The sequence below is a fragment of the Rhodnius prolixus genome, unplaced genomic scaffold (assembly GCF_049639745.1).
Source record: "Rhodnius prolixus isolate KJV_2025 unplaced genomic scaffold, Rpr scaffold_2, whole genome shotgun sequence".
Taxonomy (NCBI): Eukaryota; Metazoa; Arthropoda; class Insecta; order Hemiptera; family Reduviidae; genus Rhodnius; species Rhodnius prolixus.
The window spans coordinates 49,729,724-49,752,393 of record NW_027411592.1 but is presented as its reverse complement, the minus strand read 5'-3'; the positions used below and the strand labels follow the sequence as shown (position 1 = coordinate 49,752,393).

General features: G+C 32.6%; 1 protein-coding gene across 5 annotated transcripts; it reads right to left on the bottom strand.

Annotated features, from left to right (window-relative positions):
* Nucleotides 1-758: 758 nt before the first annotated feature.
* LOC141449870 (uncharacterized) lies at nucleotides 759-15,429 on the bottom strand. Of its 5 annotated transcripts, XR_012455750.1 has the most exons (4): nucleotides 13,822-14,685; nucleotides 12,833-13,015; nucleotides 1,980-2,161; nucleotides 759-1,061 (listed from the first exon to the last, which is right to left on the bottom strand). XR_012455750.1 is itself a non-coding variant. In XM_074119767.1 (2 exons), the coding sequence occupies exons 1-2, from the start codon at nucleotides 14,134-14,136 to the stop codon at nucleotides 12,908-12,910; spliced, it is 423 nt and encodes a 140-aa protein (XP_073975868.1). In that variant the 5' UTR covers nucleotides 14,137-14,685; the 3' UTR covers nucleotides 12,427-12,907. The 5 variants fall into 5 exon arrangements, 1 of the variants encoding a protein (XP_073975868.1); XR_012455751.1 differs by lacking the exons at nucleotides 759-1,061; nucleotides 1,980-2,161 and adding an exon at nucleotides 12,425-12,590; XR_012455753.1 differs by lacking the exons at nucleotides 759-1,061; nucleotides 1,980-2,161; nucleotides 13,822-14,685 and adding exons at nucleotides 14,695-14,753; nucleotides 14,865-15,429 and having other exon boundaries at nucleotides 12,430-13,015.
* Nucleotides 15,430-22,670: the final 7,241 nt, after the last annotated feature.

Genomic DNA, 22,670 nt, shown 5'->3' with positions numbered 1-22,670 from the left:
TGTGTATTTACTGGAATCAGCATTGCTCACCTTCTTCTTTCTGTGAGGTATTTATCCTGTGTTTCAATGAAAGATTGTAAACATAATTTATATCAGCACATTGCGGGTGAAATCTGAAGAAAGGAAGACTTCCTTTATGTATCAGTTACGCTAAAATTCTGGTTGCTACTCTCACAAATTTCAGCTTCAATTTCTTACCTCTTCCTGTTCTAGCAAATTGTTGTCTCGGCTGAAAGAAAAATTTTGGAAATAAAAGGTTGATGTAGGACGAAAGAAAATTTCAAATAAATGAGTCAAAATCTTTTCCAACTAGTTCTCGAAGTACTAAGAAGTATGTAATCATTAAACAACCACTTCTTCAAATGATTCTGATAAGAACTTATGGAATATGAAGTAAGGAATTATGCGATTTCTCGTTTTGGAGTTAATTTGCATTCATTAACACTCTTATAAGTACATATTTATGAAAATATATATGCAGTGAATAGTAAGCAAATATACATAAGTAATAATTATTAATATACGATATGATGCAGTCATGAAATTCTTTAAGTGCTTTCAATTGAACCAAATATTGGAAGAATAATTTGTATAGAAATACACTTTAAAAGATTACTTTATATATTTGTATATAGAAAGTTCTACTTTTATATTCCTATATACAGGGTGACCAGAGTTATATGCTCCACCCACTTTTTTTTTAACGGCGGGAAATTTCGAAAAAATAAAAAACACGTATTTAATCATTTTTAGTCCAGTTTATTTTCAGTGATTGAGCCATTTTTTTAAACCCCTGTTTCTCATCAAATGACAATATTATTTTGTAGTAGCGGATATCAGAAGATCAGGTTAAAGAGAAGGTTGTAAGGTTGGACGACGCTGATGGCGGCTTACCGAGAGGAAAGTTCTTGCGCTTTTCTGCATCTTTCTTTTTATTTAATTCCATTTCGACTCTTTCACCATTTTGGAAATGGCGGATATCGGTAGCTTCAGATACCGAGTATTACACAAGATGATCAAGTAAATCTCTACTTCCACTTAAGAAGGAGCAGGCAAAGTTTCTGCAACAGAAAGGAAGTTTTCTAGTGTTTTAAAGTTATTAATATGTGGTTAGGATTCAGTCATGGATTTCTTAAAGTACTTACAATCGATACAAATACTTGATGAACACAATAATTTGTATAGAAACAAACTTCTGAAGATTAATTTATATCGTGATTGTAAACTTTAGAAATTTGAGAATGATTTTCAAATGAAGTATGAAGCATGAATCTTCTTTAATTACAAAAACGATAATTTTTTTTATAATTATCCTCTTTAATTAAACAGCTAAACAAATTACAATTTGCGAAATACAAATTTATTATTACCAAAATAATCCGCGAAGGAACCTGCAAACCATCCTTTGATGTTTAACCTATTAATTTTTGAACGCTACAAAGAAATAAGCCCAACTTTTCAACATATAAGATTAATAATGAATGAGGAGGTTAAAAAAGTGGTGAGGAGAAAGGGCATGGTCAGCGAGCCAGAGCGCCATAAACAAAGGCTACATTCAGAAGAGCGAACGGCACTTTAATTGGATCGTTAGAACGCTTAGACGGAGCAGAACACACAGCTTTAACACAATTTTACTTTTAATTTTCAAACTTAGCCCAATGGTGTGTAGTCCATTTATTTAAATGCCAGCCAGAGTATTAACTGTATATACATATATTCGTATATAATTAACAACATTACACCAACCTAGAGATTGTTTATTTTTATTAAATTAGTATACATTGATTTAAAAGAGATAAATTAAGTATATTAGTTTTCCATTTTATCTTAAAACAAGTATTATTTTTATTTATTTATTCATTCCAAAAGAAATAACGACTGGCTTTTTAAATTTAAAACCACATAAATAAAAAGTGGAATTTTTATTGAACTATTTTCATTATTTATAAGTTGGTGATAATAAAACAAAATTTTCTTACAAGAGCAAACTTTATTTGATCGATGTTTCTAACATCTTCAGTGTTCTTCTTCAGAAGGTAGCGAGGAAAGTTGTAGTATCTATAACAGTCCCGCTATAATCATTAATCATGAAGTCTTCGAAGTGTTCTCTCGCCGAAACACTGCTCGTCATCGACCACAGAACAGAAGGCAAAAAGTAAATCTATAGGAAAAATGAAGCATGATAAAAGTTTATGAGTTGGATTTGAAAATTAACAAAGAGGATAAAATATTTTGTATTTTTTGTTCAACATTTGAGGACTTCACAAATTATTCTGTGGCATGGAATCTTTAAAAGTCTTATCCTTTACTGCTGTTCTCAAATTGTATTAAAGGAATTAACTGAATATTAATGTGATTTCTAGATCTACTTAAACCATCTTTGTAGTTGAGTCAGGCTTGAAAGCTTCACAAAAATACTGTTGGAAATAAATCCAACAAGCTCGTCAATTGATGAGTACAGCCGATTAAGTGGTCAGTGTGAGCGTGTAAGCGCATTCTGCATTGTATGCAACGCACACAGTACAATATATGGTTGGATGATTTCACTTTACTATTATACTTTTGCTACTGTTCACAACTTAAAGTTACTGTTGTGTATATGTATGGGAAACGCCCTGCGGTTATGCCTACTGGTCACGTGTCCTACTTGACGGCGACACGTGGGCGCGAACTGGCGCCCCAGTCAAATGCCGCCGGCGGTAGCAGCTACCCAACCACACCAACCCTATTGACATTCGTGGAATAAATTCAACAAACTGGGCTGATCAAAAGGAATGAGGAGGAATGCGTTGATGATGATAACGATTACAGATTTACAAAGGGTGGGTAGCAGAAAAAGCGCTCATGTGGCAGAAAACGGTGTAGTTCAGCACATTATGTGGCTGTAATCATCCTTCCTTCGGTGGGAACGTGTAATTTGATGAATTGTTATTGGCTCTAAGTTCACAGATTAATTATGACCGTCTTTCTACTGCTTTAAGTGGGTCTTGTCTAATTTTGTTCCAAAATTTAGTCTTCATCGGAATGTGTTTCAAATTTGGTAACAATACAAAAATACCATAGTATTTTAAACAGTAATATCTTTATATCACGCTTTGTGTTTTTTTATGTTTTCTGACCGGTTATGGATTTCCTCTATGTTCAGAAAATTTTAAAGAATCTTATCTGTTACCACTGCAATAAATAATTCAGATTAAGAACTAATCTCTGAAGATTAACAGTAGGAAATTCACTCACTCGTTCGGCATCTTTTGAATTGATATACCCATTTCAAAACGTGTTGCTTAACAAATTTCAGAACAAAGTTTTACTTCTACATTTACCGGAAATATATTTATTGCACCTTTAAGTGGTCGAATTGACTTGTCATCTTTGAATGGTAAAAGAAGTTACGAAAAAATCTAATAACTAGTACCTCTGCAAGATCTATTTAGGCTCCCTTAGAATTCATAGTATATAGAATCTAAGAAATTACAGAAAGTTTAAGGGAGAATGAAAGTAATTGTGAAGATGAGTTACATTATGCCCGTAATAAAGCTGAAAGAATCGTTATTCAGATCTTTATAATAAACATCTGGTTGACAACATTTTAATAGAAATCAACAACACTTGTTATCCAAGTTTTTTGGTCACAAAACAAGGCAAATGAAAGTGAAATACTTTGCTTTTAGTTCAGATGAATTGATCTTTTACAAATAACCAAATGAATATGATTCCAATGACATTGTTTATTTTTTTAAATTCCGTTTATAATAAAAATTCAATTAAATTTGCTGTTTACCATTCAGTGTCAGATACTGGATTTGAGTTGAATTATTGCGACTATTTATATTAGGGCATGGAGTTAATCAAAATGGCTTCTAAAATAAATTATTTATCATTTAATGGCTTAAAAAAATTGTGACGTTTAATGGAGTAAATCTTTCATTATTTTAGATATTTATTATAAATATAAAAAGCTACGATTTAACCAAGTGCTTTTTAACACTTTTAATTTATTTCAAAAACTGAAGTTAATCGACTTGTGCTGTGAACGGTTCATTTAATACTCTTTTAGAAAAATATAGTTATTGGAACATTCAGGAGTTACGCTTAACTTTTGCCAGTAAGTTGAATGTCGCACATTAAATCACCATACAAGCCTTTGTATGTACTAACATGTACATTTGTGAACATGCAAATTTTACATATAAAATAGAAATTAAAGCGTTCTCGTGGCTACTTCACTACGTCGATGCCATCGATGGTAATCACCTTGGTGTAGAAGAACTCCAGGATAGCGCTGTGACTATTAAATTTCAACTGAAATTCCAGTTTTGAAGCGAATTTCCAAATTGTAACTGCATATCATGAAAGTTTCTGGGAGTTAGTTTCAAAACAATCAGAAACTCAATATTTTAGAATTCAGTGTTACCAGGTTTAAAAATAAATAAATAAAATTTTTACTAAAAAAGTAAATGTATTTTTTATTTCTCATAAATTTAAAACAAATCAACCAGAGAAAAACAATAAGAAGCAAAAACAGGAGGGTTAAGAAAAGAAGACGAGTTAATGTTCGCACACAAACACAGTTTTATTTATTGATGGGTCTTTGTTAAAAGGTTAGTAACCAAACAGCCTACACGAAAGGCATTAAAGGACCCGGGGCTAGAGTAAATAGTACAACATGCCAATTAAAAAATTCAACAGTTAACGCCCACAAAATCTGTCAGTATAGGTTATAAATCAAAAAAAGAAATTCAAATATAAATCCAATATAGATTGTCAGTAGTAAATCGGTGAGTATTTTAACGCCGGTGGCCCCTCTCTAGGTCGTAACTCATGTAATTGAGAAGTTATACACAAATTGATGTAAAATAGTATACAAACAATTTTATATATATTGTCTATATTTTTTATTTTAACAAAAAAAAGATTTATTATTATTAAACAGACAATCCTTTGCTCTTATTACTTTCGATTTATTGTTGTTTGATTTCAATTAACAGTTTAAAATTTATTACTAGTTAGAGATATATTGAACATTGTCTGTGTAGAGAGAAATAACTTTTTAAAAATCTATTTAAGAAGTAACAGAATATTGAATTTATAATAAATAGTAACGAAAGAGTGGGGATTTTTCAGTGGAAGTTGAGGTTACAGATTCGAATCCAACTGATTTCTCTCAGAATTTCTGTTCCTAGGAGCCTCTTACAGATCACTAAATAGTGATTGTCGGAGAGAAAACTGTTCGGAGGCTGGCAGTTTACTTAAAAGGCTCGGCATGTTAAATATCTCAGATGCTGTCGCGCCCAAAAAAGGTAAAATAAGCATTTCTTCCAATTGCCAGTATTTGGTCTAATTTCCCTTATCTCTCTAATTAATACTTCGAATTTATAGCACAGAATTACGGGGAGGACGATCAACCTTGCAATGTCCAGTGATGTAAAACCTTCCAGTCGTTAGTCCTTCGCCGAAATGGGTCACTTCAATTTATAATGTCTCCAAACTAACCTCCATCTTGACTTTAAAGTTCTCTTTGTCAGGGTAAGAACTTATCCACCCTGATTTAAAAATTTCCACACAATTTGAACGTTCTCGCCTAATTTTATACACAAACTCCATCCCTATATCCTCCATAAGGATAGAAATACGCTGGACCTGGCGATCTAATCACCTATTCCTGTTTCCCATCCTAGTTATAGCTGCGAATATTTCTCTCATCACATTCTCCGATTATCTGCTGGCTTGGTGACACTACTTATATGATAAGCATTCTTTACAAATATTATTAACATTTATTGCAGACAAATCGGAGTTTATACTTAATATAAATAGGATTAAACTATCCTAGATTATCAATATCTAATAACTACAGAAGGAATATAGCTAGCCAAAGCCAAACATCAAAGAAAGAAATAGATATTCATAATATTCCTTAAATGTTTAGCAAATTCTTGCAATAAAACAATAATTTTAGTAATTGGTAACTCTAATGACTTCATATATTAATTTAAAATGATTAATAAATGAAATGTATCCAGTATTTGGTAGACAACAAACAAAGCCACTAAAATGATTGTCGCAAACATCAATGGTGACATGAATCTATTACATACTGGGATACCTGTAGTAAACATATCGATCAGGTGGTCACTATAGCAACCAATAGACAATAGAGAGCAAATTGCAAGCATGAAGACCCCTGACGACAAAAGAGGCACTGATTGTAGAGCCACTAGATCTCCCTATACATACACACAAAACAAAGTAACACATCTATCACACACATATATAGGCCTGTACATTCTCTTTCCTTTACAAATTATCCTTGTAGTTGGAGGCCACGTGGCCGCAATCATTGTTACTAACCCTCTAAACTATTGTAACTCTACTATTACTAATCTAATGGGCTGCAACACTTTATAGTTATGATAAGTACAATCACCTGATAGTATCTGTAAGAAGTACCCTACATGGCCATACAATTAGACAGAATTAGAGTATATAATTTTTTTCTTTTCTTTTTTTTTAAATTTAATAGGATGCTGAGGAAGTTTAGATCTAGCAAAAGTTTAAGAGTGGTATCAGAAGGATGTCTTGTAGCACATTTCTGCAAACATGCAATAATGGTGCGATTATTCAATCAAAAGAAAATGCTAAATATAATCTCTTGTGACAGGGACAAAAGGTAGCCATTACTTTTGGTCACTAAAGAATTTCAACTATTTTATTTAATTCTACCTATCTGACATCTATTCGGACCATCTTATACTTCAACTACAACGATGCTCTCCTTCTGCTTTAGGAAGAATCTTTCATCTTAAGTGATTTCCTAACCACCGCATCTTTCCTAACATAATTTGTCTATTAGACCGTGCTCTTTCTACAGCTCAGCGTTGCTTGTATCCAGATAGAAGCTGACATCCAAAGGAAATAAAACTATCAAGGATTTTTCTTTTCTAATAGTTCAATGTCGGTTACTCTATTTTAGTCTTCGCTCAAGACTACAAGAATTTTTAAAATTAGACCGAATCTGTTGCGCGAAGTGAACATTATCATTGAATGCTTATTGCGAACCGCTTGCAACTTAACCCTTATTTATTTCTATGAAAATCTCTAAATTACTGTTTAGGTTTTCTAAATCAAATCAATTATTTTACAACCACGCTTAGTGATTAAATACAAAACGTCTAACTTGAAAACATTAAAAGAAAAGAGCCCTACTAACAAAATAAAGTTCAATTTAATGTTTTCTTTTATTTAATATCCCCAAATAGATAAAAATGATCCTCTTATGTGCACCGAACTTAAGTACAAACATAAAACAATGGATTTATTTTATTTTTCTCAAGGAGAAAGTAAAAGAGAAGTAGAAAAATGAAAAAAATTGATTCGTATATAAATTGAAAACTATGGGCCAATTAGCCAGTTTATGGGCGTGTCTGTTAAGGGCGATAGTGGCCACTATATTTCAATATGATTTACACAGTAAACTTCATAAGAGGCTACATCATTCTTGTTTTTTCTCTCTCCCTCTTTATAACAACACACTTGGCTGCTTTAGTGCATTGGGATACCGACGGCAACACTCAAGACCAAAGCTCACTGAGCTATGTTCCAGGTAAACTTTGTATCAGACTTCGTTTTACTTGTTTATTTAGCCATCATTAGTGTTACAGAGTTGTTTTAACACGTTCATTTAACTATCTATTTTGAAACAGTAACATTAATATTGATTTAATGGAACCGCTATTTTAATTTCCAGCTGAAAGTTTAATTATTCGCAGCAAATTAAACCAATTAAATGGATGTTGTGATGAACCCAAAAAAAAATGATGTCAGATAAATCATATGCTATTTTTAATGCACAAAACATGTGTACTGTTAATTATAATCCAATTGTAACAAAAAATTTTGATCACAGTTTTAAAATAACTCCAGCGAGAGTGTTGCCGGTGGGCAGCTTCTCTCCTCAAGTTGATCCAGTCAGGAAGACTTCTTTTATCGTATTCACTTATTACGAATTCTATTCTTTGTAGATTGTGAATAGCAAATAAATTAAAAAAAAAAAAGTTTTAAAATGTTGTGGTACAAAGCAGTATTCGTTGAGTTGAATAAATAAAGCAAATTAATATTTCAAATACTGCAATCAAAACTTAAATAAAATCAAAACTTGCAATGAATTTAAATAAAATTTCCTGCAACTTCATAGAACGATCCTTTTCTTGTACTGGTAAAGAAAACCTATCCTGATGGCTGACTTGGTCCATCCCTCTGGGTTTATTTTTCTGGTTACATGCTCTGCCCAATTCCATATTTCAACTGAAGAACTTGTCCTCAACATCTGTCTTTTTTTTTCTTATTCCACGCTTTGTTTGCCTTTAGTTCAATAACGATTTACTTTAAAATTGTCTATGATGAACACTCGTTAGGTCTGGAATAATGTAACTGCTCAATACCTTTTGTAACCTAGATTTGCTCCTAGATCTGCTCTCAAATATTAATTAGGCTTCTCTCAAAGTTGTTTAATTAAGTGAGATCTGCTGCACAAGACAGGTCATCTCTTCTTGCAACTTCAATTTACTTCCTTGAACAATATTTCAAATGTTTTCTCGTTTGTTAGAAATAAACTTTTTTTCTTTTGTTAGTTTTAGACTCCTTCTTTTCTAGTGCTGATTAATTTATCAATAATTTTCGCCAATTTTCAGTTATTGAGAAGTACTAAATCGTCTACAAAACTTAAATTACTTATTTTTTTTAAAAGCTACTTTAATAGCTTACTTGTCCCAGTTTATTTTACTAAAAACTTGCATTAATAACACATTGAAGAAGTCAGAAAAAGTGCATTTCTTTGCCTTGCCCCTTTTTTCTCCTTCTTCTTAGAAAAACACAAATTAGTTATGCTCCCATAACATTGCAGTACATCCTTAAACAAAAACAGCGATATTGGACAATCCTAGAAAAAGTAATTATAGCTTTGAAAACAAAAATATTTAGTAATATTATTTTACAAGTTCATGAAACAGTTTGCTAACCTAATTACTATTTTAAAATTCTTTATTATTTCACTGAACATCCAATTTTTTTCTCCTTAAGTACTTACTAGTAGTATTACTATAGGTAGTAATTTCTTTCAGTAGGTAGCATTCAGACTAAACTAAAGGTAAAACAATGGTCTAGCTTTTTTTTAAATATCCAGTATTATCCTCGATGAAGCGAGCATTGATGGTGCTGGCTGTATAAAAATGTTAGCTAAATGTGATGATCTTCAGAAGCGTCTATTAAGGAAAGTTTTATCAATAGACTCGCTTGAAATCTTTGGCTTCAAGTAGAAATTGTAGTGATCAGCACTAACTGCAACTGCAAGCATGACAGATTGCCTCTTAGAGGAACGAAATTAAATTGGGTTGCGAGTTGCTCAATAATGTAAGTTTCAATGGCACAGCCGTTGCTCGAAAAAAAAATGAAACTATAAATTCAAAGCTAGGCAACCTTCTTTAAAGCATACTAGTAGCAGGGAAGGTACAATATTCACTCAGAAAAAGTGTCGGAACGGAACTCAGGAACATCTCCATAATGGGCAGACCAGCCCTAAGTCTTGCTGGCGGATACTAAGCGCTTCTCACCTGTCCATATCGTTTCTAATTGAGTGGGTGTGGCTTATTTCGTTATTTATTTGTATATGCCCAATTCCACACCACGTTTCTTTCTTTTAATTAAGATAGAAATTTATTAAGTTGTGTTTTATAAAAAGTAAATACACAGCACGTGCCTTTCATATATAAATTGAACATCTGTGTTTTTGTTTTATGTTTTTGCCAAATGTTTAATAAACCAAGTAATACACAGATATACTTCTATCTAATTATTTATTCTTCTAATTTATTATTGTTTTTAGGGACTACCCTTAATAAATGTTTCTTACAGTAATCAGAGCCCTAATTAAAACTCCTTAGAGAGCACATCCAAAAAATGCCAATGGTATTTCTTTTGTAAACTGTTACTAACTTTGCAAATAATTACTTCAAAAAGTGTAATTCCACTTTATTTTAGTTACTAACAGCTACTGTATAGATCTAATGTGGATCCTAATACTTAATCATCTAATACCTAGCAACTAGCCAGTCATCCAAATCTTTCTTGGTTGATAACTTCGCAGTCCGTTTGCAGATTATTTGAGTCTCTTTTTAGGTGTCATTACGTTCATGTCCCAATTCCTTCAGGTGACCTCCGAGGAATCAGGTTAGATACAGTCTATTTTTAATCAGATTGCGGCTAGTTGTTGAACTCTTCAGGAAGTAAATGTCCATTCCGGCAGATCTTCGCTGATCTTAGCCTCAGCAGTTCCAAAACCATCAGATTCCTTCTTTCAGATCTCCTCCTGGAGAAACCCGTCGCTCATTTCATCGCACCTTGAATAGGAGTAGCTCCTGGTCTTGTCAAAATGTTTGTCGCCCTCCCGATTTTCTGCAACACCAACATGTCCTGGCACCCAATTTAAGGTGATTTTTTTCCTTGTACTAGTCATTGAGTTCCTCAAGAAATTCTACAATAATTTTTTATCTATAGTGAACTAAATGCTTCAATGGTGGCCTAGCTATCGGATATAACTATCTTGATTCCGATTCTGCCTGACAAATTTTCAAATGATGTGAAGGAGTTTTAGTTACTATTTTCTATAACTTTCCACTTTGTAATCCACTGAGATACAGAGTATCATCAAGTAAGATCATCAATAAACAGAAGCTTGAAACTTATAGTACAATACGCTTTCTGAAATCTAATTTACCATTTCATTGTTTCCTTCAATAGATCTACATAAGTAAATGTTGAAAGATAAGATCCACTATTTTGTTGTACACCTTCATTGAAGTAAATGCAAAGCGCAGGTGATATAGCACGTGCACAAATGCACAATAGTTTTCATTCATATGAAAGAAGATGAGCGCACAGATTGCATTAAGTACCATTATAGACAAATAAGTATGATTACTCTTAATGTTCCATTCAATAACTGATATTTTCTTTGTAAGAAACATATAAATATAGAACTTCTAATCAAAACACACGCTGTGGAAATAAATTCTTTACGAAATAAGGCGAAAGACAAGAACGTAATTGATTTAAATTGGATTCGGTGTACTTCCTTTACTTAACTAAAACGTAAAATGGAAGAAGCGGACCGATCAAGAGATGAAAATTCTTAAATTCTTTGATTCATTTTCATCTTTACTAACTTTGGAAATTTTCACTTTGCCCTCATTGCAATATAACTGTGACTGAAAAATAATCAAGAAAAAAATTCTATCGCTTTGTACACACATTCCTCAGTCTTTGCCCCTATAATAATACCCCCCAACCTAGTCCCTCAAAAAATAATCTCTAAATCAAATAAAGCTTAGCATCGACGATGAGGGTAGCGTAAAACTGTTAACAGTGACAGTTGTGAGAAGGTGTGATATGTTAACAGACTGGCTGTAAACAGGATTAAAATGTAGGAACAAGGATCAGCACTGCCTGTTGTAATAGAATGCAGTTGATGTCAGTACAATTGGTCTGAATTCCCTAGCCGCATGGTTAAACAGATGCCACTGAGCAAATGATGTCCTACAACTAATTTCAGCTTCTTATTGGTTTACAAAATTGTTATAAAAAAGGTTATTTTTTTAGAAAATGAAATAAGGCAAGAATTTATTTATTATACATATATATATACAGGGTGACCAGAGTTATATGCTCCACCCACTTTTTTTTTAAACGGCGGGAAATTTCGAAAAAATGAAAAACACGTATTTAATCATTTTTAGTCTAGTTTATTTTCAGTGAATGACCCATTTTTTTTAACACTTCTATCTCGAGATACAGCATCCAACTTTTGTTTTTCAAATGGAACATTATATTTTTTGTTGCATATTTTTGTAGTATTTGAGCTCCTAAAAACAACAAAAAATAATAAACTCTAGCCTGCCTAGATCTTGACTTCGCCACCATAAGTGCTGCTACAAGCAAAGCGTGGGAGTCCAGAGTTTTGGCTTGCCTGTCCGTTGGTTGTGTCCAGTTTGAACAGATTCTTTTAAAAAAATAACGTAATTTTAACAGTAAACAGAAATTTGTTTTTCATATTTTAAATTACCATAACTTTTGAAAAACTTGACCGATTTCAAAAAAAATTTTTTGTTGTTTTTAGAAGCTCAAATACTACAAAAATATGCAACAAAAAATATAATGTTCCATTTGAAAAACAAAAGTTGGATGCTGTATCTCGAGATACAAGGGTTTAAAAAAATGGGTCATTCACTGAAAATAAACTAGACTAAAAATGATTAAATACGTGTTTTTCATTTTTTCGAAATTTCCCGCCGTTTAAAAAAATAGTGGGTGGAGCATATAACTTTGGTCACCCTGTATATATATATACTTGTGGCCACAGCTTCGGCTGATTTAGATACTATGTATTTGTATATATAATGTTTAATAAATGGCTATTATTATTACAATTGCAAGTAACAATGTGTCTTGCTACAAAACTATCACTTGGCACCACAAAAAGTTTCGAGACTTTTTCAAATAACAACTATCGCTCCCAAAATCTTCTAAAATAGTTATCCCTAGAGAAATAAAAATGATTGTACATAATACAAGGTTAATGAAGTTTGATGGAGCTGTTAATGAAAAAATTCTAACAATTGGTTAACAGATTTCCTTTTTATAATGCAATTGTAGCAATTCTTCCTAAAAATGAACAGATAGTGAAATCTTTCACTATACTAAAGTGAAACTTCAGAGGGACGCTAAAAGTTGTAGTTAACGTTATAATTATTCTGCCGATGCATAAATTGATCTTATTTACCATGAAAGATGAATTTCTAAGAGGAGAGAGTAAAGATTTTATAGAAGTACTATAAATATCCCAGGATGTCTGTCTTTAGTGACAGCCTCTTCTTGCAGAAATGGGATGTCTTCGACTTCTGTGATGTCCAGCTGATCTAGGAAAAAGGGCTTCACATCTTAAGGTGAATGCAGACTGCAGCAACTGAAACAATAAAATGTAGCAATGATAATCAAATGTAAAGTTATACTTAAGGGGAATGTAAAATTTATAAATTTCTGTAGATATACATAAATTTTATAGACCACTGAAGCTGGTAGATACCGGCTACATTTGAATTTGATAGTAATTAAAAAATAAAATTGATTTAACCTTTAAGATATAAAAGCAGACATAACTGATAACCATTGATAGAAATATTAAAAAGTTAAAATATGAGCATGTTTCCAAAATAAACACATTTGGCAAAAAAAAAAAACGATTAAAATTCTCTACATTGCTTTGAGCTGACCACAACGATGTAAGAAGTGGAAACCACATCTCCTTCAAATCTGTGGTTGAACACCGCCTTATACTTCAGTGTAATACACATTTATACTTCAGCAACTTTCAACTGCAACTAAATCTAACTGTTGGAAAGCAAAATCTACATCACATGCTGTGATAATTATCAACAATTGCGAAGCTGCCTTCCTGGAACATCTCGAACAAGTACTTGTAATCTTCTATTATGAGGGTACTGTAATACAGCATCCGAAACAACTGTCGCATCAATAATTCTTTAAGATAAAAGCATGACAATAGCTATCTAGTTTTCAGAAATCGCCTGCCTTAGGAACGTGAAATAACATCTTTCTTTTACGGTAATAACCCACCCATTTGGCGCCACGCGGACACTATCGGGTTTCCTCTGTTCAATATCATGCTTTCTCAAAGTGCTCTGCGTCCACGTAAACATTTGAGCATAAAGAACAAATATCTGAGTAGGGTGCAATCCTAAAAACGTATACCTGCAGATAATCGTGACAAGTGGCAAGCTGGAAAATGGCGCTAGTAGTTCTCTTTGGCAGTTTTATGGGTAACCTTTGCTGCGGGATCGCAAGTTGTTCCAATTTTTTTTTTTTTTTCCAGAACCATTTGGCTCTTGACTTTTCCTCCAGAAATTGGTTACGTTCATGTGGATGAGCCTTCAAACCCTTTGAAGAGGATCCGACCACAGGTTGGATCATGTCATCGTCTAACTTAAAAAGGTGATCGGCTATTTCATTCCCTGATATGCCTACTTGAGCAGGTATCCATTGCAAAAGAACCACACAAACGTACATTTTTTTGTGAACAAGATGATACCTGTTTGAAAAGGATTTATGGATTTAAAAAAACACTCTAACAAAGGATCATTAATGATTTTGTTTAATGTTAGACTATGCTTAGATTAAAACTTACCTTGTAAGATAATAAGCCAAATTAGGTTCTTGCGGATCTAAGAGTGAAGGTTTATACTTTTCAGTTTGTCTTAAAAAATAAGTTTTTAGGTATGTTATTAGGAATTAGTTTTCAGAAGGATATGTGCCATCTTCAATGGTTCTGTCATCATCTGAATGTACTGTGTCTACCCATTTATACTAGTCTGAAATATTATGTTTTAATCTAAGCATAGTCTCTAACATTAAACAAAATCATTAATGATCCTTTGTTAGAGTGTTTTTTTAAATCCATAAATCCCTTTACATCCTTCATATCACAAGAGAATCTTTTTTAACAAATACATATTTAAAACTTATTGTTAGTAATTAACTATCTTATTTATAATTTAATTAACGACTATTAAGTAGACAATGAAAACTACTCTGAAAATAAATGAAGTATGAAACCAGAGCTCGTACCTTTTCACATATTTTTATTGCTGTAAGCAAAGAACTAACTTAATGCGGTTGAAGGAAAACTGTAATTCATATTCAGCACTTAGGTAACATGTTTTTTTAAATATTCCAATTCAATTATCACCTTTGTTTCTTAACTAATATGAAATTTAACAAAATAAAGCACTTCTTACCCACTAGTCAAATGATAATATTTTTAACTCTTTACTTAAATAATAAAATGCGCTCCTCTGACATCTGTGTTCCTGTAATCAATAAAGAAAATAATAAGAGAAATTTTGAATAAAAGAAATAGTAATGGATTTATGGAGAACAGGATTGTATAATAAAACCAGAGGAGAAGACTGCATTGCAGGTTTGTGGTGACGCTATGAAGAGATGAGGTGTTGCCAAGTGCGAGTACACAGAGCTAGAAATGGTGGAATGGAATATTTGAGTTGTGCGTGGAGGGGCATCCTCATGCATATGCAGTTCCATTGCCTCTAAATCAACGGCTTTTGCATTTTTCCCTTGTGCACATCAAAGCCTTCATTAAGTATGATTTTGCTTCTCTCATTCTTTATTTCATTCCCTCTCACTCACTAGACTCTCTCTATTCAACTGGCTAAACTAAATCGATCAGTCAGTACTTTATCCAATTGATATCCAAGGGAGGAATATTTTCTACCACAATAGGCTTCGGAACTTCTAATAAATGTATTAACTCTTCTACAACTCGTATTTCTCAAAAGGAAGCAACTGCATAGAATACTGAACACACAGCACTGGATATCTCAAAAACTACAGCTCGTAGAAAGATTAAACTTCATTTTCTGGTAAGGTATTTACAGCGCTTCTCATTCTAGAGTTTCAACCGATGTCTTTTTACAGCAAAGCATTTTTTTTTAACATAACTATCTAAATTTTCTTATACCCTCAAACATTACCATTTATTTTGGCGCAGGAATTTAATTTTGTATCGTTAAGCTATTCTGCTTAACTATATGATGTTGAAGACTTTATAAGTATGCTGGAATTCAAAGAATGAAAGCAAAATTGATTGAAGCAAGCGTAACTTTACAGAGAGTTGTAAAGTTTAAAACTTTTAAACTTTTACTTTTCACGAAGGTAACAGCTTGGTTTTTCTTCATTTTTTTTTTCAAGCATTGTGTGTTATTTCCCTTTTCAAATGCCTGTTACTTTTATTTGCAAAATGTTTCCAGAAATGGTATCTCAGGGTCTATAAAATCTATGATGTTAAGAATGTATAATTTCAAAACTTTAAGGAAAATATTCAACAATATTTGCACCCTGGGAAAATCCATCGTTATAGCGTCCAGGTCCATGAATATTTGAGATGCTACGCCCAACAGTACTCATAAATTTGGGGTACAAGAAGAAAGAAAACTGAACATTGGATCTCAGTAAGAAAAAAAAACAAGGTTTGTATCATCGAGAAGTTGTAACATTAGGTGATAGACTTGATGTGTGTTTTTATTTATTTATTTATTTTAAATAAAATGCTGAGCGTTTATGGAAATAAAAATTCCTTTTTATTTAATCGCTGCAATAAATACTTTAATTATAATAAATGGAGAGCTATGACAGAACTTGGAAGCTAACAATCGTATAAAGGTGAGTTTTATGATCGAAATTTATTTATTTAAAAAAATGGGGGCTAGTGACTGCCTATTGATGTCAGAGTGCAGATTAATGAGAAGCAATCAGTCAGGGACTTTCAGTCACTGATCCAACAGGACCACCCTTCTGTTCAATGACTTCAATGATTAGCATCTTGATGATAAAAAACTACTTTTTTTCTTCCTTACTGAGGTGATCCAATGTTCAGTATTTTTTCTTCTAGTCCCCAAGTTTATGAATATAATTCATTATTATTTATTTATCAAAACAGGACACTTGTCTAAACATGCTTTGTTAATGATAGGCACAACATTCTAGATGTTGCAAGATTTGTTATATCTTCTGTAAGCCTCAGTGGTATGGAGAATTGAAAAATCTAACTTAATAAGCAGGGACCAATTTAGAACCATCGTCTATAACCTGCCTAAAATAAGTAATTTTAATGATGAACATTTTGTATTAAAATGGAAATATGGATTTCTGTTAAAATCATTTTTTTAAATAGTATTTAGCAATCATGATTGTGGTTACAATCATCTTTTATGTAACATTCAAACTACCATGAACGAATCTAGTAGACCCCATATGACAATTATCTAGTGAAGAGGTTCAAAATTAAAGAGATAGCTCTGTCTATAGGATAAATAAAATCCAAGGCCTAGACTGAGAAACGAACCATGTACCGTAATACTTCTTAGCTTTGTGAGACCTGTCACTGCAACCTCCAAATATTTGACCCATATTATCACCAATATTATAATTTGTAAAAACCGTACTTTGCCCTAAAATGTGCAAAGACCATAGAGATGCTCGCCCAAACCAATAAGAAGTTTACAGAAAGGCTAGTTTTTTTTAGTTTGAAACTATTTTTTTTCGTAAATTCTCCATTTTTCTTTTTTCATTATTAATAAGTCTCTAGGTGCAGAGCAGCTGCCTTCATGAGAGAATCCATACCCTTTAAAATATGATAGTTTAAGTAAATCGTTGGATTCAATTACGAGGAAAGTGAAACTGGAGAATCGCTTTTTAAAAGCGACACTTTTATTATGTTGCCCGTTTTGAACTAAAACATTACTACCATAAGAGACATCATCAAATTGGAATACTGAATTTGACCGTACTAAGATTTTTAGTTGGTTTATCTATTTATTTTTTAGTTTTGTCCTGTACAAACGCAGAAAGGAAAGATAAAAAAAAGCCTTACTAAAAAAAACTGTAGAGCAATAGAAATTATTTTTCAGTCGATGGAAATTATTTCCTCCACTGTACTTACAAATATAAATTACTATATAAAGATATCTAAGAACGATTGAGAAGTGGGAAAAAAATATCCTTCGTTAAGCAAGCGGAGTAGCAAAGATGAAGCCAAGTGTATCTAATTCGACGATTGTTGGGCTTATTTTAATAAAAGGGAATTGTAGGGAGAATACGTTTGGGGGAAAGGTTATGAGATTAGTTCCCCGGGGGCGGCTGGTTACAACCCTCGACCACCCCCGCGGGTCATTAGGACATCATACGGCCGACTTGGCCGCCTCAAGCTAAATAAGTGTGATGAAATATCATTAACTAGGGGGCTCTGTGTTGGACTGTTCCTCCTTCGTTATACCTGACAGTGTAATAACCGCTTTTCTGCTTAGCGTAACCATTCTACTATTTCACGCTGTACCATTGGTGCAACAGACTAATTATGCAATTTTTTGTTTTGGTGGAGTAAATAATTGTCGTACTGATATTATCTCCAAAAATGGATTTTGAAAACTGAACACTATTAAAAAAGAAGGAAAAGTGAATGTCTTAAGATTTATTTCTTTTGATTAAAGTATTGCTCTCGTAGTTTTCGCCAGAAAATTAAGTGCTGATTCTAACTTTTATTCAAAATAATGTTTTTAGCGCCCCAGTAAGGTGCCTTTTTGAGAATGTTTGTCTTGTGAAACACACTGGAGTGTGTTTGGGAACAGAACATCACAGAAATGAAGTCACGGATAACTAAAACTTTCATTTTGGTAAATTGTCGCTTCTGACACAATTGCTTCGGCCAAAATCCTCAATCGGAAATCCGACCAGTTTTCGCAACTTTCTTAACAGTGGATTCAGTGATTTTTTCCAATTTCATACACTATCTCCCACCACAATGGCCTACTATTTCTATGTAAAACTTTTTCTCAGAATAATTGACTTTTTTATTGAGTTCTCAGGAAACTGATGCTCTTAAAGTTCTTTTTGAAGGGTTCCTTTCAAAACGATTTACCGTTCTACCATCTGTATAATTCAAGAATCAATAAGTCTCGAACATATGAGAGGACTATGTAAATCATTTTTAATAATTTCAGTACGGAAAACACTTTGGATATTTTTTGGTTCGTAATTTTTAACAACTAATTAAGGATTTTTTTAATTGAACAATAGGATAATCCTGTTTCTATAAAATTACACATAATGTGTATCGTTACACAAAACTATTAAATTACATTCTATGAATAAAAACAACTGTTTTATCCTGTGAACTCTTTAGTAGAAATTTCTTCGCTATGGGAACTTCTCTGATAAATAAAGTAGGAATCTATGTACTAGTTCTCAGAAGATCCAGATTTAAATAGAATAAAACAAACACTTGGGGAATAAAAAAAAATATCCGTTATTGAAATATGCACATCCATGTCAATGAAAGACAGGGTCAAGTGTCACGAGGTACCTATGACTAGCAAACACCCCCATAGCTTTATTTCCTTTCATTACCCAACAGGTTACATTGTTCATGTACAAAGATAAAAGCTGAAATGAAACTTGTCCTATTGGAAGAATAGAAATTATATGACAAAGTTTAACTAAAAAAACAACTTGAGAAAGTATTAAAAACAAACAGATGAATACAAAATGCGGTTTAAAAGGGAATAGATCTTCCTCACTATTATTTTCTATATTCTTCTGACTAACTGGTTTTGAATGATAAACCTCTTTGTCGACATTTCTCATTTAAAAATAAACTTTTGGAATAACGGAAGAATGTTTTGTGATTGTACATCGCAGTAGCTTTGATAGTTTGGAAAGGGTAGAGAGAATTCGGAACGTACTAACTACTTTACACACAATACTATTGATACTAACAAATTAACACTCAATTTAATATTTCATATCAAAGGCAGTTCACCGACAACATTTGGCCAAACTGCAAACTAATTGTACAACAATCTTTCTTCTAGAGAGGGATTACGTAAACTTTTCAATATTGGGTTCACAACCGGTGAAGCCCTAAGCTTCGCCTCAAAATTTTATTTCAGTAGGAAGTTTTCTTTGGAAGACTCCCACCTACAAAGTCGAAATAAACGCCTTAAACCAAATGATAATTATAAATCTGAATTAAAAATTTCAAGCCAGATGTATGAAAGCCTAAAGAAATCACCGGTTGTTTTGAGTTTTCAAACTATTTATAAAAGTATTCAAAAGAACTTTAGATTTCTTACTTCATATCTTAATCTTGTCTTAAGATCTTAAAATCTTCAATCTTCCAAAATCTTTGAACTCAATTTGATGAAATAAATGTATCGTTTTCTACTACCTACCAAAAATGGTTCAGCAAATCTATACTATTGCTTAGAGGAATACAAAAAGTTAAAGGTAAATCGATGAAGATAGTTAAAAAAAAAAATAGCAAACAAATGAAAGAAATCCATTCAGTAGAGTCGCACTCATGGGTGACTGATTAAAGGCCAAAAAGTAAGTATCAAGTTAACTATAGTTCTGAAGGGGAATCGCAAGATTGAGCTTCTATGTCTTTCAAACAATCTGTTCAAAAAAGCAGTCGAGCTAAAAACTGTTCGCATTTAGGGGGTCAAAACATTTACTTCCAAGAAAACTAATTATGATAATTTTCTGCGAGTAAATGTGCAGTATGGCTTGAAGTCGCTAAATCTTATAAACAACTACAACTCTAAGCTCTATTGATTGAAACTTATTGGCTTTTGGGCAGGAATTGGTCCTCAAGATCTACGAAGAAATGGCTAGACTACTTTCTTCCAATAAGTGGGAGTGTGCTGGAACTGTGACATCAAAGATCTGAACACGTCTCTTTTCCTAAATTTTTGTTTCTTGTCTTTTAATGGGGTGAATCCCTCTTTGTCCTTGCAAATTAATTGTTAGGTATCTTAAAAACTATGTAACAGATTTGTATGTCTAAAAAATGTTTCAAAAAAAACAATTCGCACATCAAGCAAAAATGTTATATGGCCAACAATGAAATAGTCATTAAGAGTGAAGTTGTACAAGAGTGTCTTTTGACGATCACGAGCGATCTTAACGCGCTCTAACGAGCTGTATTTAAAGAGTTCTTACCTGTAAGATATGTGCGGTCCAACTTCATATGTTGTCTTCCAGAAAAAAAAAATCCATCCCATCTTATTGTTGACAAATACTGTAGTGATCCAAACAAATCTAACGAACCGACAAGGTAAAGCTTTCTTTGACTACTCTTGAAGATCAAAATTTATAACATCATTCCTGAAGAAAATAAAAACATATGAGCCGTATTTCAAATTGGTGCAATAAGCTCTTAACCAGCACCATAACATAGTTGCTAATTTGGTAATAAATAAAATTGATTTAATAAGATGTCAGTTAAGTTTAACGAAAGCATTGTTCTATTTAAAAATTGGTTTCGCTCTCATTCATTTGTTATATTTTTAGCAGCTAAACTATAAAACTGAAAATTGCAGAAAGTTGAACCTAAAGTTTATTTAGCTGTTACCAGGGGATATAAAAAGATAAAAATTATTAAAGTTAAAGTGCTCCCTTTAGAGATTGCATTAGTGTGTGCGCGGTTTGAAATGGTTTTAAAACTTAATTGGGTTTTCCACTGCAGTTCTGAATAAGTTCCGATGAGTCATTAAACATGGTGTATTAGATCCTCTTAAGATATACATACGAGTATATCGTATGTATGATTTATTCATTAACTCTTGAAGGCAAAAAGACTTCATAAGCAAACAATTTATAGAGCACACAATGTGCATACAGAATAGCATGTCTTGCAACAAAATTCAGTATCAATTTGCCGAAAGTAAGATTCCTTACATCTCTCTTATTGTAATTGTTCTTTACTCTAAAGCATTGATAGAACAACATCACAGCGTTGAAGAGAAGAATAAAACCCGAAGAGAATTTACAGAAAGCAGTTCTTTATTTTTATCAAGAGAGCAAACCCTCAACTTTTTTTTAGAAACTTCATCTCTTAACCTGAGACGACTTTTATTAGGTTTCTTCACGAGCATCATTTGTGAGAAGATAGATATGAATGTGAAACAATAAATGGCCATCATAGTCTCGTAGCTATCTCTCGTTTGCTGAGGAATTTCATTTTATAAATGGCCAAGAACATGTGCCCTAATGGGAAACTTCTGCACTGATTTTTGCTTTTACAACTGCTTTCTCTAATATTTAATGGCGTTTCAAATGTTAGTCTCTAGGCAGTTTTGAGACAATTATCCAAGTATTGTAAATAAATGTATTATTCTGCTGTTTAGATAGTCAGATTAGGTGATAAATGAACGCACAAGTTTTCACCTTTAAAGATGAAACCTTTAAACTATTCCCTTTTAATATTTATCGGGCTTTACATGAACTTGGTATCCTTCAAGTATGTAGGTCCCTTACTTTGTTTTACTCTGTTTATTTTTTAGTGACAGTTGATTTAAAAGAGGTTTAGGCTGAGCGGGTTGTTTCTCTTTTATCTGTAATATCGTTTTAATAAGTTGAATCCATAAAATTGTGATTATTTAATATTTAGTCAAAATTTGAAATTTGAAAAAAATGTATGACAGATCTTCCAAAAATGCCATAAAAGTGAGTAGAATGTGAGGTAATTGCAGGCTTGAAGAGTTTCTTAAAAGCCTTATGTTTCTTGTTGCTAGTCTCTTAAGTCCTATCATTTCCTTTTGAAATCGAATATTGCTTCTGATTAAGGAGTGATTTATTCATATTTTTGTTTAATTTCTTCAGAACCACTCAGTAATAAAAGAAGGAATGCGATATACTAGAATTTAACAGTTTATTGTCATGCATTTTGTGACATGCAGTCTTTCAGTGAAGTGGTAAAGTAGAAAGTGGTGAACAGCATGTGATGTTCGACAAAGCGACAACACTGTAATCATTGAATATTACTATTGTTATGAAGTAGTAACATTGTTTAGTTACAATATTTGAAGTGAAATAGAATGAAGACGGTTTATCACAGTAATTGAACTAGTGTTGGTGACATTGTTGCGGCTGTGATCATTTATAGTGGTGACCTCCCAACTGCCAAACCGCTGTCACAATAAAACACGCCTACCCCATCTGGACTATTGCATCTTACCCAACAATCTCAA